Source organism: Globicephala melas, chromosome 4, assembly GCF_963455315.2.
Source record: "Globicephala melas chromosome 4, mGloMel1.2, whole genome shotgun sequence".
NCBI classification, from domain to species: domain Eukaryota; kingdom Metazoa; phylum Chordata; class Mammalia; order Artiodactyla; family Delphinidae; genus Globicephala; species Globicephala melas.
In genome coordinates, this window is record NC_083317.1 from 46,106,092 (window position 1) to 46,126,475 (window position 20,384).

The following is a 20,384-nucleotide window of genomic DNA, read 5'->3' on the forward strand; positions in this document are numbered from 1 at the left end:
ATTGGCTCCAGTTATGGGATTGAATTAGTGGCTCAGGAATGTCAGGGCAGCTTCCTCGCGGCTCTCTCTGGCTTTCCCTCTTAGGTGCAAGATGACTACAGCCGCCCTAACCTTGTTATCGCATGTCAGTATCCAAGCAGAAAGGATGGGTAGATGAAATCAGTGTTCTGCTCAAACCATTCTCTTCCTGGGGGTAAAATCTTTTCCAGGGCATTTAACAGACTTCCCTAATATCTTATTGCCCAGGGATGGTTCATGTGACCACATCTAAACCAACCATTGGCACAGGAATATACTCACCACTGTTAGGCTTGTGAAAGCAGGGCTCTGCCAGCAAAGGTACGAGGGGTAATGGGTGTTGGGAATATGACCAGTGGGATCTGCCAGAGTTGCTACACTGAAGATGGAGTGATACGTTTTAATGTATACACTATGCTGCTGAAAGGAATCATACAGTATTTAGAAAAGAAGACAGATCACAGATCACTGGAAGTGGGCAGTTCACGTTTACTTTCTCTGTATTGATGGTGTTGATGTTTCACGCTGCACAGGCTAGTAACTCTTCTGGATCTGCCTGACTTGACGAGAAACATGGCTTTCACCTAGGGGAAGTGTAACCTCTTGCCATCACTATTTCAGCAGCTTTCCAGATTTTCCATTAACAGGTTCAGGCACTCTGGAATGATCTTGTTTTCTGGGTGAGCAATTTGAGGCACATGGATTTCCCTTCCTGCTTCCAGAGTGGAGGAAGGAAGAACGGCTACCTGTTTCTCCAGCTACAAAGTCACACTTAAGGTGACAACCAAATCAGTTTCTAAAATGCACAACCTGTGAATCAGGACGTTTTAGATTGGAGGATGGAGAAATATAAATATATTTATAAATAAAATATAAATACATATAAAATTTTAGATTAGAGGATGCAGAAATATAATATTATTGCCCATTAGGGATTCACAGTTCACTGCAGCTGATTGTGAATGAAAGTTGTGTTCATTAAATATCTTGAAGTTACACAGTCACCCAAAGGACACTGGAAGTTATTGATTCACACTAAGGAAACAGGGGAAGCCAGGAGCCCAGGCCAGGTGGATGAAGCCAAGGAGAGGATGAATCGCTCCTTTGGTAATATGGGGGTACCTGCTGTGGAGGGAGGGAAGCAGTGAATTGCAAGGTATGTGGTTCAGACCGTGGATCTGTTCCATTTCACATTTTCCAGCATCACGGGGGCACTGTGAATACCAGCTGCAGAGAAGATGTGATTGCCTAAGAGTAGTCTTAGGCACACCCCTTGAGGAGTTTCTGGTGTCATGTATGATATTCAGAAAAATGTGTGGATCTTTGCAATATCCTTGCCAAGAGGAAAAGTAAAATTTCATTGACGAGATTTCCTTTTAAAGACATCGGCACACTTTTTCTGTGGTGAAGGGCCCTCCCCTTTCCACCTGCCCCCTACAAAGCTGACAGAGAAAAAAACAGAAAGGGAAATTTTAAAAATGCGGTGACCGTGGAACTGTAAAGCGTCTTTGGAACTGGAGTTCTCTTGGGTGAGGCAGTGTCCACATGATTTCTTTTCATTTCTCCCAAGCGGGCAGAGGCTGAGTAGAAGGAATGACCCTCTCTCTGTAACCAATCCTTGGGGCTCCTGTGAAACAGATCTGCTTGCACCCTTAACTCCCCCTTTTCTTTTGGCTGGAAGGCTTGTTAGGGTTTGTGAGAGGAGGTTCAGGACCTTGAGTCTGAGAGGGGACCAAGGATGTGACCTGAGTATGACAGACGGTACCTTCTTTCTTGTATTGCGATGAACTTTCGGCCACATGTGATCTGGGGCTTGATTATCAACTGTAATCCCGCCCGATACAGATAACACTGAGGGAAACTTCTGGCTGAGTGTTTATGCCACTGGCTGTGTCTGGGACTGAGCTGAGTTCCCTCTTTCTGGGGTCAACTGCAGAGATTAGGTCTGTGGGGCAGGAGTCCTTTGTTGAGGTTCCCAAGATAAGAACTCTGGGGACACACAGTGGTGGCCTGTGCTCCTGGCCCCGCCCCGGCATGTTCGGTGGTATTGGAGTCAGGCAAGCCTGGTTCAGGCTGGGGACCCCAGTCCAGGATGGTTGCTGGGAGGGGAGTGGCCTCCAGCCTTCTTTGAAGGGAGAGGGTTAGTCTACATGCCATAAATTATAGATATTCCTCCTTCACCTCCACACAGGGGACCTCCCAGGAACAGAGCTGTTATTTCCATCCTGTCCATTCCTAGCCACTCCCTCCCTGGTACCCAGCCTCACTTAGCGTCCTAGCAGGGAGACGGGGCAGCATCTGGAGGTTCAGCCTCTGATTTTGCATTAAACTGGCTGTGAGGTCATGGAAGGAGGAACCACACAAGCTGTGTGTGTGGGAATTGCTCCCTGTTGTATAGCTCTCATGGGCTAGGTCTGCTCAGGAGGATGGCCGCAGACCCAGAGAGAAAAGCGTTTTGAAGTTGACCAGCACCCCCATCTTCTCCGTGCCACCGGCTGCAGAGCACCGTGGACAGAGTAGCTTCCTGGAATTGGGATTTATGTCAAACTTGTATATAAGAGCACCTAGAGTTCCTTTCGTAGTTAAAGACAAGCAGATTTAGGAAAGAAACTTCTCTAGAACACATTGTGACATGTCCATCATAGGAGGCCTGGGGGTACAGACTCAAGGAGGGCCTGTTGGATGCTTGCCCCCCGGCCCCCATCAGTACCATCTGTGAAACCCTGGATCTTCTTGTTTTTGTAACAAAGTAGACACTGATTATGCATGACTTTTTAATATTTGGGAGCTGAAAGTCTCAAAACATTAAAAAAGTGTTTTTAAAAAGTTTAAGGTGTGGGGCTTCCCTGGTGGTGCGGTGGTTGAGAGTCCGCCTGCCGATGCAGGGGACATGGGTTCGTGCCCCGGTCTGGGAAGATCCCACATGCCACGGAGCAGCTGGGCCCGTGAGCCACGGCCGCTGAGCCTGCGCGTCCGGAGCCTGTGCTCCGCAACGGGAGAGGCCACAACAGTGAGAGGCCCACGTACCGCAAAAAAAAAAAAAAAAAAAAAAGTTTAAAACATCAAGCAAATAGATGAACTAAACAAATTCTAAATAAAAAAGGGAAATTTACATGTGTAGGAATGTGTATCTTGTCTCTCCTTAACCTGACAGGACCAACTCCTGGCTCCTTTCAGTAGTTCCTGTATTGCTGTGTTCTCTACGTTTAAATATTCTACAGCATTTGTGCAATTTTGCTACTGATTAATTTCCTAAGAGCCTTGCGGTCTGGAGTTCATCTGGTCTGCTGATTTCATGGTTCTTAGAGAAACAGTTTTTTCCTCATACTTCCATGTCATGAGGGCCCTGCAAGGACAATCTCAACAGCCTTCTCCTCTGTAGTTTTCTCCCCGAGAGGAGAAGGACATGATCTGTTCTGTCATTTCTCCAGGCCTGGTCGAGTGGTGGTGAGAGCTTGGAGTTGGATGGGCCAGGCCATTTTTTAAAAATTAATTTTTATTGGAGTATAGTTGATTTATAATGTTGTGTTAGTTTCAGGTGTGCAGCAAAGTGAATCAGTTATATATAGACATATATCTACTCTTTTTTAGATTCTTTTCCCATATAGGTCATTACAGAGTATTGAGTAGAGTTCCCTGTGCTGTACAGTAGGTTCTTATTAGTTATCTATTTTATATATAGTAGTGTGTATATGTCAATCCCAATCTCCCAATTTATCCCTTCCCTGTCCCTCTCCCACTTGGTAACCATAAGTTTGTTTTCTACAGCTGTGACTCTCTTTCTGTGTTATAAATAGGTTCATTTGTACCACTTTTTTAGATTCCACATATAAGTGATATCATATGATACCTTTGTCTTTCTCTGTCTGACTTACTTTACTCAGTATGACAATCTCTAGGTCCATCATGTTGCTGCAAATGGCATCATTTCATTCTTTTCTATGGCTGAGTAATATTCCATTGTGTGTGTGTGTGTGTGTGTGTGTGTGTGTACCACGTCGTCTTTATCCATTCCTCCATTGATGGTTGCTTCCATGTCCTGGCTATTGTAAATAGTGCTGCAGTTAACACTGGGGTACATGCATCTTTTTGAATTTTGATTTTCTCCGGATATATGCCCAGGAGTGGGATTGCTGGATCATATGGTAGCTCTGTTTTTAGTTTTTTAAGGAACGTCCATACTGTTCTCCATAGTGGCTGCACCAATTCACATTCCCACCAACAGTGTAGGAGGCTTTCCTTTCCTCCACACCCTCTCCAGCATTTATTGTTTGTAGATGTTTTGGTGATGGTCCTTCTGACCGGTGTGAGGTGATAAATCATTGTAGTTTTGACTGGCATTTCTCTAATAATTAGCAACGTTGAGCATCTTTTCACGTGCCTCTTGGCCATCTGCATGTCTTCTTTGGAGAAATGTCTATTTAGATCTTCTGCTCATTTGATTGGGTTGTTTGTTTTTTTGATATTGAGATGCATGAGCTGTTTATTTTGGAGATTAATCCCTTGTCGGTTGCTTCATTTGCAAATATTTTCTCCCATTCTGTGGGTTGTCTTTTTGTTTTGTTTACGGTTTCCTTTGCCGTGCAAAAGCTTTTAAGTTTAATTACGTCCCATTTGTTTATTTTTGTTTTTATTTTCATTACTCTAGGAGGTGAATCAAAAAAAGGTCTTCCTGCGATCTGTGTCAGAGAATGTTCTGCCTGTTTTCCTCTAAGAGTTTTACAGTATCTGGTCTTACACTTAGGTCTTTAATCCATTTTGAGTTTATTTTTGTGTATGGTGTTACAGAATGTTCTGATTTCATTGTTTCACATGTAGCTGTCCAGTTTTCCCAGCACCACTTATTGAAGAGGCTGTCTTTTCTCCATTGTATATCGTTGCCTGCTTTGTCATAGATTAGGTGACCATAGGTGCATGGGTTTATCTCTGGACTTTCTATCCTGTTCCACTGACCTATATTTCTTTTTTTGTGCCAGTACCATACTGTTTTGATTACTGTAACTTCGTAGTATAGTTTGAAGTCAGGGAGCCTGATACCTCCAGCTCTGTTTTTCTTTCTCAAGATTGCTCTGGCTATTTGGGGTCTTTTGTGTTTTCATACAAATTGTAAAATTTTTTGTTCTAATTCTGTGGAAAATGCTATTGATAATTTGATAGGGATTGCATTGAATCTGTAGATTGCTTTGGGTAGTATAGTCATTTTCACATTATTGATTCTTCCAGTCCAAGAACATGGTATATCCCTCCATCTGTTTCTGTCATCTTTGATTTCTTTCATCAGTGTCTTATAGTTTTCTGAGTACATACAGGTTTTTTGCCTCCTTAGGTAGGTTTATTCCTAGGTATTATATTCTTTTCTTTTGCAATGGTAAATGGGATTGTTTCCTTAATTTCTCTTTTGGATCTTTCATTGTTACTGTATAGGAATGCAAGAGATTTCTGTGTGGTAATTTTGTGTGCTGCAACTTTACCAAATTTATTGATGGGCTCTAGTAGTTTTCTGGTAGCGTCTTTAGGATCTTCTATGTATAGTATCACGTCATCTGCAAACAGGGACAGTTTTACTTCTTCTTTCCAATTTGGATTCCTTTTACCTCTTTTTCTTCTCTGATTGCTGTGGCTAGGACTTCCAAAACTATGTTGAATAAAATGGTGAGAGTGGACATCCTTTTCTTGATCCTGGTCTTAGAGGAAATGCTTTCAGTTTTTCACCCTTGAGAAGGATGTTTGCTGTGGGTTTGTCATATATGGCTTTTATTATGTTGAGGGCCAGGCCACGTTGGATGAGAGCTGAACAGTAGATAATCCACTGGCCTAGGCTGATTCTGGCCAGCAATGGGAAGTCCCACTTCATGTCCTACTTTAAAGCTCTTTGCCAGGAACACACAGTAAACTTTTCATTTGTATTGGTTAAGCTCCAAGAACCAGTACCCGTTTGGGGAATTGAAATGAGCATGGGCAGGTACAAGGAAGCTGCACTTTGCCAACCAGATTCTATACTGTCTGTCTCCAAACTTATAAGACGCAGCAGTAACCCAGAGCTGGAATCTCAGGGGAATGGGTAATGCTGATGGAAAATACATACACATCTAATATGAAACACACTTGTATCAATATTAACATGCAGAATCCTATATTGAGGGGTATTTTTGTAGTCCAAAGGTCTGGACTCAATCCTAATTTTACCTCTTTGGAGTATGACTTTGAAATGTCACCTAACAGTTTTTTGAATCTCTTTCTTCATTTGTAAAATGGGAATATCAGGTTTACTTATCTCAGTGGGTGGTTATGAGAATCAAATGAGGGGATGTATATGAACTGATATGCATTAATAGTTGCTAACGATGATACACTTCCTATGGAATGTTATTTCTTGAATCTTATATCTTTCTAATATATCCCTAGACCTGTAAGTTACAACTGGTTCTTTTTCTACTTCTGCAACAAGTGAAATCTTGTATTGGGTTCCTCAAAGTATGAATGGGTTCTTGGAATCACCCAGTTTTGTAAAAGATGGCTCAATCTCTCTCTTGTCATTTGCCCAACAGTGTGCCATGTAAAAAATGTGTGGTGGTTGGTAATGGTGGAGTTTTGAAGAATAAGACGTTAGGAGAAAAAATTGACTCCTATGATGTAATAATAAGGTAAATATATCTTCTACTTGCTAACCTGGAATTGTTTCAAAAGAGTATAGTTTCCTGCTTTAATACCGCTGTGTTTTAAAAGGAAGTAGAGTCGCTGTAGTATGTTTAAGTACATTACACATTCCTCGAGTTGTTGGCTGGAGTAGGCCTAGATTTCAGGTCATTTATTTAGCAAATATTTATGAAATCCCCTTAGTATGCCAGGCACAGTTCTAGCTGTAGTTCTAGCACAGTTCTAGGGGGATATAGCAGTGAAAAAGAATAATATTCTTGCTCCCCGTGGAGCTTACATTCTAATGAGGGGAAGAAAACAGTAATTAAATAAAGAAATGTAGTAATAAATGCCATGCAAACAATTAAAACATGTGTGATAGAGAATGACTGAGTGGCTGTTTTTGAATTGATGACTGTTTTGAAGGGGAGACATCTCAACTGGACCTAAGACCACACAGTACCGGCCGTATGAAGACTAGGGAATACAGACAGAGAGGATGTTTACTGCAGGTCTCCAGGAGGGTATGATGCTAGGTTTAAGAGCAGCAGCAAGAAAACCAGTGAGGTTGGAGGGCAGCAGGCTGGGGAGGTGGTGCAATTGGCAGCCGAAGAGGTAGGTAAGGAGCAGGCTGTGTAGGACTTTGTAAACTACGATTAGAGCTTGCGTTTTATGTTTACAGAAAACTTTTGAAAATTGTTAAGCAAGAGAGCAACTCTATCTGGTTATGTCTTTAAAATACCCTGGTGATGGCATGGACAATGAAACAGGAAGGACAAGCTGTGGAAACAAAGAGGCCAGTTAGGTTGCTGCATTTGGGTAGAGAATGGTGGCTTGCAACAGGATTGTCATGGTGTGGAAGGAGATAAGGGGCTAGACTGAGGCATGTTTTAGAGGTAGAGTTATCAGGATGTTCTGATGCATTAGATGTGAGCAGAGATGGGAATAAAGGAATGCAGGATACCTCCTCCTAGGTTTTCAGCTTAAGAGATTGGCTGGATAGTGGTACCATTCATTGAATTGGGGAGGACTAGGGTAGGAACAGGTTTAGAGGAGAATCAAGATTATTGTTTCAACATACCAGGTTTGATATGCTTACTAGATTTGCAGTGGGTAAGTCGAAGTAGGCAGTTAGATAAACAGGTTAAAATCTTCATTGCGAACAGTCTGTAAGTTGTACTTAAACCATGGACTGGGTGAGATTTCCCAGGGAGAGACAGAGAAGAGGGCCCAGGACTGAGCTTTGAAGTAGTCAAAACTTAAAGGTTGAGCAAAGAAAAAGGAGTTAAAGAGTTGGAGAGGATCTACCAGTGAGGTAGGAAGAAAGACAGGAGAAGGTGATCACAAAAGCCAAGAGAGCACAGTGTTTTAAGACAGAGGGAGGTTTCAAGCATGACAAAGGCTGGTGAGAGGTCATGTAAGATAAGGACAGAGTTCACCATTGGACTGGCAAGCTGAAGCTCACTGTTACTCTTGACAGAAGACTTGGAGGCACGGTGAGGGGGAGAAGCCCAAGTGGGGTGGTTTGAGGAGAGAATGACAGATGAGAAAGTGGAGAAACCAGTAGAAGCAACTCTTTAGAGAAATTTCACTGTGGAGTTGAGAAATGAGATAGTCGCTGGAGATGATTATGGACTCAAAGGAGATTTTCTATTTTGTTTCCTTTTATAAAGATAGATTCTAAAGCATATTAGTAAACTGATGGAAATGAATAAGGAGGTTGGTGTGGTAACAAGAGAGGGGATGGGGTCCAAACACCAGTGTGGTCATCTCTGCAGTGGAAGGGAAAGCTGGGATTGTGGTTACAGCTACCAAGTCCCGTAGATGTAATGGTGGGGAAATGCAGACATTTTGAGTTCTGTTTTCTCATTGAAAGGGTGAAGTCAGGTCATTATCCGGGATAAAGTCTGTGTGTGTTGGGAATGGCTATGAATAGTCTTCTGTAGTGGGAAAGCTTCACGCTGGGCAATGCATTAGGATGACCTGGCAGTGCTTGGGCATTTTGCTGGATTACAAGCTGAGGGTTTCTGCATAACGTGGTCACCTTATTTTCTGTGGATTATTCATTTTGAGGAAGCTGTGAAAATTTATCCACAAAACAATGTTGAAGCACTCACAAATTTCTTTATAATTGTCTAAAATCTGGTCACCTAGAACCACACCAGGCCCTTGTGGGAAAATGCCATTAAAGACATTATGAAAGTCATTTCAGGTGTTACTAAGGCTGCCTTATATCACAGTCAGTGGCAAAGGGTCAAACAGTATTTATCTCCTAGGGGACAGTGTTTTGCGAACAGTGCATTCCTTTTCATAGCACACCTTCATGGTGTGTGCATAAATAGTATATGTCTAACCTTGGCTTTGAGTATCCACAAACCCAACACTGGATCCTTTGTGGTTCTTTGGTTCACACCAGAGATAGTCATTCATTTGGTTGTGCTTGGGTATAAATATAGCAATTTTATGTTGTTACTTTATTTCAGAGCACAACAATTTTGGTGGGTTTTCAAATCACCTTAACTGTGACTCTTGCCTGTCAGTCACTGAGACACACGTCCACCTGCTACATGATTGTGTAACCCTGGGCAAGTAACCTTCTCTCTATGTACATTGGGGCCCTCATCTACAAACACAAGGGGTTTTGTCTGGATGTCCTGCCACGTCTCTTTTAGCTTGAGTATTCTGTGGTTTTATGTTCCCATCTGTTTCATTTTGTCTTCAATTTTTCTGGAGGTAAGAATGAATTATCAGGTCCCCACAGTTAATTTTCAAACACAAATGAATATTTCTGCCTTTGATCAAACAGCTGTTTCACGAAAGGGAGTTATTTCCTTGGCTGTTACGTGTGAAAGATTGACGGATTGCCGTGTGGCTTTAGAGCCCTGGCTACACGGCTAACAATGTTTGTCCATCTCTGAAAGCTCTGAGAACTGTGATGGACGTGACCCGTACTGCACTTGGTCTACATATCTTGTGTGTTTTACTACCCACAGAATGAATAATGGTCCTATTTTAGGACATGAAGAGGAAGTTGGGAGAAAGACTACCTTCCGACTTTTTTATCCAGAATCTGTTTTTTCAGATCCCAATCACAATGATCCTAACACTACGGTGATTCTCACTGCTTTTAAGCCGCTTGATTTAAAGTGGCTGTGGGAATTGTTGACAGGTGGCAAAATAGTAAGTTGGCAAAATTGATCTGGCTTCCAATTACCTTCATTTTTTTTTCATTAAAAAAAAGAGACAACAAGTTGTATTTTCTGTTTTCTTACTTTATTTCAGAACACTAATGGTTTTTGGAAGAAACCAGCATTAAATCTGATCTATAAACCGTATCAAATCAGAATATTAGATCCTTTCATTATCAGAACAGCAGCTTATGAACTGCTTCATTTCCCAAAAGTGTTTCCCAAAAATCAGGTATGTATTTTCCTTTGCAGTTTCAAACTAAAGACCTCACTGGGGTGGGACAGAGGGTCCTTGGGGCTCTTGGAAACTGGATGAGAACCACAACTCGTGAGGTGGCTTCACTCACGCCTGGGTTAGTGAAATCACATTATCTTTGGATTTTAGCTTTATGTTTTTCATGTTGCAAGGAAAAGAACCTTAAGTGGGGGGGGGGGTTCTGCCATTAATTAATTAATTATTTTTGGTTGTGCTGGGTCTTTGTTGCTGCCCACTTGCTTTCTCTAGTTGCGGCAAGCAGGGGCTACCCCTCCTTGGGGTGCGCGGGCTTCTCATTGTGGTGGCTCCTCTTTGTTGCGGAACACAGGCTCTAGGTGCGTGGGCTTCAGTAGTTGTGGCTTGTGGGCTCAGTAGTTGTGGTGCACAGGCTTAGTTGCTCCACGGCATGTGGGATCTTCCTGAACCAGGGCTCGAACCCATGTCCCCTGCATTGGCAGGTGGATTCTTAACCACTGCGCCACCAGGGAAGTCCTTAATTCTTTTTAATTATAAGGAATCTCATTGACTCTGACTCTTGCAGCCCTGTTTGTCTACATTCCCTAGGGAAAAAATAGTCTTTAGACCCATACAGTGGCAGGCTATGTTTTTCACTTGAAGCTTGAGTAACTGTGTAATGTGATATCTCAGCTGAAATGAGGCTTTCCCTTTTGTAATGGGTAAAATCCAAAGAAATAAACACGTATTTTGTATCTTTTCTTCAGCATGATAAAGAAATTCTAAAATATTACATGCTTAAAATCAAACAGCTTTTACAAAGGAGTGTTTTTTAAAAAAAGGAAATCATCCTTTTCTCTTCTCTCCATAACTCAGATTATCTCCCAAGCTTTATTGCCTTTTATATCCTTCTAGACTCTTGTCTATGCATTTACAAACACAAGCACTGGTTTTTTTAAAGTTAATTTTTATTGGAGTATAGTTGCTTTACAATGTGTTAGTTTCTGCTGTACAGCAAAGTGAATCAGTTATACCTATATCCCCTCTTTTTTTGATTTCCTTCCCATTTAGGTCACCACAGAGCACTGAGTAGAGTCCCCTGTGCTATACAATAGGTTCTCATTAGTTATCTATTTTATACATAGTAATTATATATGTCAATCCCAATGTCCCAGTTCATCCCGTCCCCCCTTCCCCCCTTGGTATCCATGTTTGTTCTCTACATCTGTGTCTCTGTTTCTGCTTTGGGAGTAAGTTTATCTGTACCATTTTTCTAGATTCCACATATAAGCTGTATTACACGATATTTTTCTCTTTCTGACTTAACTTTCCTCTGTATGACAGTCTCTAGGTCCATCCATGTCTCTGCAAATAGCACTAGTTCGTTCCTTTTTATGGATGAGTAATATTCCACTGTATATATGTAAAAGATAGATGATATGTTTGTGTGCTGAAGGGCATGATTCAATAGAGGGAAATATTGATGATGAAGAGAGAAAAGGGATACTTGTGAAAGCAAAATTGTTGAGAAAAGAAATGTGATAAAATGGAGTGCACGAGTGGAGAGGTTGGCCGTAGGTAGGAACAGGGACATCTTCATCCACATAGGAGTGAGCACTGAAAATATGGTTAAAGACGAAGGTAGATTTGGAATTGTGAAGATGATGTAGCTCTTGTCTGATCGATTCTGTTTTCTAAGAAAAATAAGGATTAAATTGACAAAGTAGGAAGAAGGGTAGAGCTGTTGGATAGAAAGGTATGAAATTGTCATCTTGGAGAGTAGGAACGGAAACTTACTAGGGGAGTGAAATGTAAAATGGATGGCTAGTGGGAAGCAGCTGCATAGCACAGGGAGATCAGCTCCAAGCTTTGTGATGACCTACAGTGGTGGGATAGGGAAGGTGGGAGGGAGACGCAAGAGGGAGGAGATATGGGGATATATGTATGCATATAGCTGATTCACTTTGTTATACAGCAGAAACTAACACACCATTGTAAAGCAATTATACTCCAATAAAGATGTTAAAAAAAAAAAAAGAAAGACTTAAAAAAAAAAAAGGCTGTTAGGCTTGCAGACAAATTTGCTTCCTGGAGTTTATCTGATTTTATTGTGCTGCTCTGATTTTTTTCTTTTTCTCAAAATCATAATTAATCATATGTAATTTCCATGGGATCTGTAAGAAACATTTAATCAAAAGAAAATCTCCTTGAATTTTTGTATTAGTAAATTTAAGATATATCTTGGTTTTGCCTCTGAAGGCCATCCAACGAGAATGAAAACTCTGAATGCCAAGACCCTTCTGCCAAACATCTATTATAGTGTTTTTCAGGATATATGTACATGTGAAGAGGATGCTTGGTTTCTTTCTTTTTAGTTAAAATTTAGTTAAAATTATAATCAATTTAAAAACAAAACTGAGATTGTGACTTTAATCTGTATATACGTCTAGAATCTTTATTTTCTAGTCAGATCATTACCATGGCAATTTGTTATTGAAGTTACTTGATTAAAGCCGTCTTTCCCTAGAGCTAAATTATCAGCATTATAAAATAGAACCATTTTAAGGCTAAATTATTTGAAGCCTTTTAGCATGATCTTATCCGTTAGTGAATTAAGCTGTTCTTACGTTTCATACGTGGGTTTAACATTCTCAGGCTTTGCTTTTTCCACAAGTTGCTTGACTTCGGTGTGTTTTTTAAAAACAAGGCAGCAGCATCCTTTTCCTTAAAGGCTTCATTTGCTAGCTGTCTTCTGGACTAGTACTGCAGTTAAGTTTGACCTGAGAGACTTTCTAAGATTCCAAGCAACACTTTATATTCAGAGTTAGGATATTAACTTTGGGGCTTGAACCTTAGGACATGACAAGGATTTAACTGAAGTATTTCTGTCCTGATTAAATGTTCAGAAGATGCTATTTTATAAGATTAGGTCACCCAAATGTTTTGGAAACAGGTACCTTGTTTGGATTTTTTTCCCTAAATATTCATTTCCTCCTCCAGAAACCCAAACACCCAACAACAGGAATTATTGCCATTACGTTGGCATTTCACATATGTCATGAAGTTCACCTTGCTGGTTTTAAGTACAACTTTTCTGACCTCAAGAGTCCTTTGCACTACTTTGGGAATGCCACCATGTCTTTGATGAATAAGGTAAAAAAAATATATATATATATATGAGTGTGTGTGTGTGTGTATACACACACACACACACACACACACACACACACACACTTTGGTATAATCTTTGATCTTTAGAGTTGGAAAGCTTACATTCTCCCTTTTCACCCTGTCATTTTACTGAGGGAACAGGTTTTGAGGGGATGACGGCTTGACAAGGGTTTACAGAGATAGCATGTGCTGAAATTAGGACTCAGGTCCAGAGTTCTTACTACAGCTCCCAATCTGTTGGCCTCAAACCCCTGGGAGAAACTCATCAAACCTATATAGGGACCAAGCCTTACCCTAGATACTGTATCATATTTGCACTATTTGAATATGTAGAAACCTGCTGTTTGAGATATTTCAAATTCACCTAAAAGCATGGCCATAATCATACAAATTATTTTCATGTAGTTTTTCAGTTAAGTCGATGAGAAGGTCCATAACATTTTAACCTCATGAAAGAATCTTCATGGTCAGAAAAGTTGTAAACCTTTATACTAGATCATTCTTCTCTTGAATGGGGATTAATGGTGGTGGATTTGATCCTTAAGATTTTGACTTTAATTGATTAAATGGGAAGGAATTTCCTATTTTCCTAATTATAACTTAGATTAGTGACACAGTGATAGGATTAAAATGTTACCTGTACATTTTAAATATTGAACTGTGAATGATTTGCTGTTAAGTATATGGCTATACCCCACGACATGAAACCAGTCCCCTTAAATCTTCATCCCTAAATACTATATAAGCTGAAAAAGTGGTATTATTCAGGTTAGAGCTTAACACTTTCAAATTCTGGTTTCTAGATTTATACCATAATTCAGTAGACTAGAAGATGATGTGAGGGAGCCTCTTACTTATGTGATGGTTTAAGTGGAAAGAGTGGGCTTTAGGGAAAGCTCTGGCACAAGAATGAGCAATGAAAAAGAAATGAGAAAGATAAGTTAAAAATCCATGCCACTTGTTACTTGAGTTTTTAATTAAGGTTTTTAGATACAGCATATTCCGTTGCTGCTGTTGTTAACATTTTGAGATTGGGATAGATGGTGATTTTATTTTATTTTTCTTCTTTAGAATGCGTATCACAATGTGACTGCAGAGCAGCTCTTTTTGAAGGACATTATAGAAAAAAACTTTGTAATCGACTTGACGCAAGATTGACCCTACAGACTCCGAAGATGATGCGAACAGTATTAGTTTTATTTTTACACTGCAATTTTTAGTTTATTTTTAAATATGTTGTTGGATGTACTTGTCAAGAAATTATAGTAAGTCTATTGCTGCCTGGTGCTTCATAACCACCAGCTTAATTTCTGTGAATATATTTAATTTATGGAAACCAAGACATGCTAAGCTATCAGGGAGAGTGAATTTTTCATTGCATTGTTTTAAAAATAAGCTAGTTTTCTGAAGTGTTTTTAAGCATCTTTTTATAGTTACTTCATCTTAGACTTTTGAAGGGATGTGACTTCCTAATAAGTAAGGGGATTTAGTTTACCACAGCAGATTTTGAATGTAACGTGACATTCTGAGAGGTTTATCTGCCTCCTGTAAATTGGTGGGGAGCTGGCATGCAGCGGTGCCTTGAATGTGGCATACTGGAACCACCTCAGGCCTCTGTAGCTCTCTCTGGATGATTGTTTGGTTCCTTTTTGTTCTACCTGAGGAACCTGGCTGGAATCTTAAACCAGACCCTAAGCATGGATGATTAGGGAAACCTAAGATCATACTGGCTTAATTAAGCATTCTTTTCCTACAGTTAAGTTAAACCATGATTATGATGAGTAGTTTGGTAGAATGAAGATGTTCTTTAAGTCGAAAGAAATAGGATAAATATGAAACTCTGGATAAGTAAATAACCAAAGAAAGAATGCAATTCCTAAAATCTGGTGACTGCATTATTTTAAAGAAATACAGTTTATACAAAGAAGCTGAACTAGGCAAGCTCAAGAAGGAGAAAATTCTTAAAACATTTTTTGCCTGGTTTAATTTATTCATTAAAATTTCAAAGTTTATTGGAAGTAAATTAGGAAAGACATGAATGAGTAAACCTTTAAGAAGAGTCAAGCTTTTTCTGGATTTAAATGTCATTTTCATGAAAAACCAATTGTCCACATGATTAAATCGCATCTTCAAATGGAAAGCTTACCTAGGGTGCACCAGAGAAGACTGTTGTGGGATGCAAACAAGCCAGTTGGACAAAAGTCGTGAGCTAGTCGTCTCCCTTTTCATTTTAATGTCTGACTATAACCAAAGGCTATGGGGAAGGAGGGGGACAAGGGGTGAAGAGAAGAGAACAGTGGAGGTTATAAGGCTGGAATCAAGAGCTGTCAGAAGAGGTAGGAGTGGAAAGAACTGGCATCTCTTGAACAATAATTATCACTGGGAGACAATGATAATTATCACTAACTAGCCTGCATCTCTAAAGAGAGTGTATAAATACTATTAGATCAGAAACAGAAATAAGTGACTGACATACTTGAAAGTGGTGTAAGGGGGACAAAACTAGTAGCTGAATTAACCCAGACCTAGGCAATAAATATGGACTCTGTTCTGTTAATCCCAGCATATGTTTGCACCATACCAGTCTCGTTTGATTTTTCTTCTTTGAGGTGGAAAAGGCACTGCTGTTCAATGTGATCGTTCCCTCATACCACACAGCCATAGGCTGCAGCTGGGCTGCTGAAGCTGAGTTTGATGTAAAGTAATTTGGGCTTCAGAAAGGATGGTGCTGGCTACAGAAAAAGTCAATGTCAAAAACCAACGGTAGGCACTTCCCTGGTGGTGCAGTGCCTAAGAATCTGCCTGCCAATGCAGGCAACACGGGTTCGAGCCCTGGTCCGGGAAGGATCCCACAAGACGCGGAGCAACTAGGCCCATGTGCCACAACTACTGAGCCTGCGCGCCACAACTACTGAAGCCCACATGCCTAGAGTCCATGCTCTGCAACGAGAAGCCACCGCAATTAGAAGCCCACGCACCGTATCCAAGGCTAGCCCCTGCTCGCTGCAACTAGAGAAAAGCCCCCGCGCAGCAACGAAGACCTAACGCAGCCAAAAATAAATAAATGAATTTATAAAAACAACAACAACAAAAAACCAAACCCCCAAAACCCCCCAATGGTGGCATTTTCAAATGTTACTGTAAGTACTATAATATTGGCCATAAAAACCTGATCTTAAAATTGAGGGATCTGGCATTTTGCATGGTATGAGAAAGGTTACAAACCTCAAGGTTGTTTTATTTAAGCAAAAAACAAAAAACCTGAACAAGACACATATACAATTTATTAAAAACACGTGAACACATTAAAATCTCACTATTTATACAGTCTAAATTCTAGCAACATATACAAATACTGAGTGACTACAGTACATGCCGAGGTAAGAAAAGTACATTCTGGGAGAATATCACTGACACTCAAGCCATTTTTATTTCCAATACGTATTTCAATACATGTTTTGTTTCTACCTTTCCCAGTGCCAAAAAAGAAGAGGAGGAGATGAGAAGAAACTAGTCACAAGTTGGATTAAATGAGAACTGGTGCCACAATTGACCTAAAAGTATCCAACTTTTCCTTAGATTTTGCAGTTTAGGGACTTCAAGTTCAGAACTGAAAGGCAGAGCCAGTAGGTAATTTTTTTTTTTTTTTTTTAATAAGCAGAGCTTCATTGATTTCTCTTAAGAGGGGCTGAAAAGCTTTTATTGTCCCACCTAATCTATTCATTCTTTCGAATTGTATTATCTGACATGGTGTTTCTGTAACCCTCTTGCTCTCCAGGTAACAATGTGGAGCCCAGGGAAAGAAGTTCAAGCTTTATCACATTCCATAGAATTACAGCCACATTCATATTTAAACGAGCTCATTTTCTGCTCCCTCCAGTGCGAGGGTGGGGGGGGGTGTGTGGGGGGGGAGGGCAAGTGTATAAGTAACATCCTAATTTCAGTTACCGAATAAATCCTCTGCTCGAACCATTTCAACAGCGAATAAACCCATTGTTCAATACAAAGTGCAAACAGTGAAACGTGAACTTAAATAACTGGGCTAGACCCTGCATACGCAATAGGATCTATTTAGATTTACAGCTTTCAATAAAATATAAATCAGCATTCACAATATCTTCCCTTTAACTGTGCCGGTTCCCAAGATCAAGTAACAGCTAAGCCAGTGTAATTTTATGAAACCTTAAGGGCCACATTTCCTGCACCACTGTCTGATTCTACTTTTGTAACTGCATTAACAGGAAAGAATTTAATCCAATAAGCCACAGTGAGTTAAATCTTTTACATGTTTCAAGCAAAGAATAAAAATTCCAAGGGAATTTTGTAAAAAATGGTTACTTTCACATTTTCAGTTGTTACTTGATTGTCTCCAAAGCTGTATATATAGCAGACATAGTAACATTAGAAAAAAAAAACAACCCAAAACAAAACTCTAATATGAAAACATACGAATTAAAAGAAAAAGTACAAACCAGTACAACCCTTTGTATCAGGCTCAGCTCTTCATTTGGAAAGTAAAATATATAATAGTAGTTAAAAACTAAGTATTTTATAAAAATTATTGGTAGTTCAAAAACAGCACAGTGGCAATATATGAATCAAGTCTTAAAACATGCATTATTTAAGAAAACATTTGCTTCTCAAAAAAAAAGTTCTATGGGAAAACAATCAGGTATACACAAACAAAAATAGCAAGCATCTTTGGAAAAATGAAATAGTTACTGAAATCATTTCTCTTAAAGCTTCAAACAGGCATATGATTTGAGAAAAAGTATATTTTTGTATACTAAGGACGAATAAAAAAATAAAGCAATTGGTTTACTCTCTTCCCACCTGAAAGGGGATGACTGCATTAATACATGTGCTTCACACATTCATAGGTTTTAATAAAAGTTCAACATCTGTGCTTTTTGTTTCAAATATTTTGAAACAAAATGTGTATTGGTTTTTCAGTGAATAAAATTATGCCTCAAAAGTCTGTTGGAAAAAAGGAAAAGCCACTGAAAATAAGACCAAGAAAATCATACAACTAGAAGGCAGGGAGGCCGTAGAAATAGGCAGTTCTGTTTTGAAGCAACGTTTTACAATACTGATAGACTCATGGAAGCAAGCAAAATGAACACTGTACATCGTTAGTCAAATTTAGCATATTCTGCCATCATCTGGTGGCACAGGCTGAAAGAAACAACTAGAACCTGATGGGGAAGTATATTTCAATATTAAGTCTGCAAACTAAGGTTTATATTGATTGATAGAAGAGGGGATGCCAAGTTTCTATATTTTAATCATGGTCAGCTTCCATATCATCTTACCAGTCTAAAGACTTTTAAAGATGGTTTCTACACTAACGCTAATAAACTGCACATGGTTTCTATTTCAGTCATTTAAACTAGTTCTGGGCAAATGGTGACAAAGAAGTTGCCCAGAAGTACCAAAAACAAGACAGGAATTTTCCCTTGCTAGGATGCTGAAACATTTGTTCCTTAGGTATAATATAAAGGACTGCACCCCCTACCACATAGATGGCATAATCACACAGAGCTGAAGAATACATGCTGGGTTTACATTTCTTATAGTAGTTTACTGTGGAAAACAAGTATTTCTTTATTTGACTAAAAACAACAAATTACCTTGAGATTCAAAGAATAACCTGTATACATAAAACCAAAGAGGACAAATTCGGTTACTTTTTTTGGCGGCGGGGGGTGGTAATTTATATGACTCCCGAGGAGTCATGATTTTGCCTTTCACCGTGATAAATATAAGTGGGTATTGTTTAGTGTTCACTTTTAGAAACCCTCAACTTTTCACAACTCTCCTAGGAAAAATTCCATTGCAAGTAAAGTTCGGGGCGGGAGAATCTCCTTTACAGCATTTTTAATTTGTAAAGTTGTTCCTGTTTCCACATGGAAACATTAGGGGATCTGAAATAATGAGGTTGATAAAGCAAGCATCACCCACTGAAAAAACTCAAGCATTTATAAACACAAGAACGGGGCTGGCCACCAAGGGCCCCAGGTGGAACAAGCAGGGATGAGGCCAAGTTATGTACTATGAAATGTTAAAGCTCGTTAGAGTGTCAGAAAGTGAAAAATCACTGCTCACTACAGGTCAGTTTCCCAGCTATAGCTCTTCCTAAGGAAAGATGGATAAGTATATATGACTGCAATCAAAACAAGGATTATGTCACTATTTTAAAAAAAAATTCAGAAAGCAATATAGGAATAGAAGAGGAAGAAGTCATGATAGTACCCACCTTTCACAAAGAGCAGAATTTCAAGCCATCAGACATTTTATAACAGTACCGTGCGTTATTGCCAGAAAGGCTTACAGAGCCATCTCGAGTTCATCAATGTAACTGCAGCACTGGTAATAAATACTCTCAGTGATTTTTAATTTCTTTGAAGTGCATAGTAGGGAGCTTTTTCTGTATAAAATAGTGTTTTACAGTAGTAACAAACAGGATATTTGAAATTTAATAGGCAAGCAGTAACTGTGCTACAGTAACACTTTTAAAGCAAGATGGCAAGATTAGTAGTTTCCTGTACCTCGGTCATCACATTTCCCCCAACCACGTCCGTGACAGATATGTAATACGTTCTATATATTACTACCACTAATACAATTTTAAAAAGGCCATGTGCTTTAAAATGATGCTTTGTAAAAGGCAGCATCACCTTCAAAGGGCTTCTTTAGAAACACCACACTCGCCAGCCCTCCCTGCTCCTGATGCCCCCTGTGCGCTCTGTGGCACTTGGTATACCAACTCGTCTGGGGCACTTGGAGCCGGCTTCCCACCTTTCGGCGTATCATACTGGGCCTGGGCTGAGGAGCAGCTGTCAGTCCTGGAGAGAAGGGTGTTGTATGTTCCCACCAGAGGGGGAGGTTGGTTCCCTGCAGCTTTGAAAGTGGACGCTGAGGGCAGGCCAACCGAAGCTGTGGGGTGCCCGGACATATCCACGACAATTGGGGTTGCGTACTCGGGCCCAGTAACCGGGAGTGGTTCAGCATAGGCATGATAGACTTCCTGCACAGGGGAGCTGTAAGGGTCTAGGTCAGCATAGCCTGCTTCTTTGCCTTCCTCTGGTTTAAAGGTAGATCTCTGATGGAGTGTGCCAACAATTCCTCCCACAAGTGGCTGTGCATACTCTGTGGGTATC

General features: G+C 40.1%; 2 protein-coding genes across 16 annotated transcripts in view; one reads left to right on the top strand and one right to left on the bottom strand.

Annotated features, from left to right (window-relative positions):
• The window catches only part of ST3GAL6 (ST3 beta-galactoside alpha-2,3-sialyltransferase 6), an 88,144-nt gene that overhangs the window by 61,480 nt on the left and 6,280 nt on the right, over window positions 1-20,384 (top strand). For 7 of the 10 annotated variants that reach the window (XM_030861012.3, XM_060297968.2, XM_070045429.1 and 4 more), the window contains 5 exons: window positions 6,567-6,662; window positions 9,648-9,834; window positions 9,937-10,074; window positions 13,054-13,206; window positions 14,296-16,881. In XM_030861012.3, the coding sequence (XP_030716872.1) occupies window positions 6,567-6,662; window positions 9,648-9,834; window positions 9,937-10,074; window positions 13,054-13,206; window positions 14,296-14,382 (661 nt within the window). In that variant the 3' untranslated portion in view covers window positions 14,383-16,881. Of the gene's footprint in view, window positions 1-6,566; window positions 6,663-9,647; window positions 9,835-9,936; window positions 10,075-13,053; window positions 13,207-14,295; window positions 16,882-17,002; window positions 17,103-20,384 lie in introns of those variants that run through there. The other 3 variants (XM_070045427.1, XM_070045430.1, XM_070045428.1) reach the window with 2 other exon arrangements.
• DCBLD2 (discoidin, CUB and LCCL domain containing 2) overlaps window positions 12,097-20,384 on the bottom strand; it is a 168,889-nt gene continuing 160,601 nt past the window's right edge. For all 6 annotated transcript variants that reach the window (XM_060297958.1, XM_060297955.1, XM_060297957.2 and 3 more), the window contains one exon: window positions 12,097-20,373. In XM_060297958.1, coding sequence (XP_060153941.1) covers window positions 19,904-20,373 — 470 coding nt within the window. In that variant the 3' untranslated portion in view covers window positions 12,097-19,903. The remainder of the gene's footprint in view (window positions 20,374-20,384) is intronic.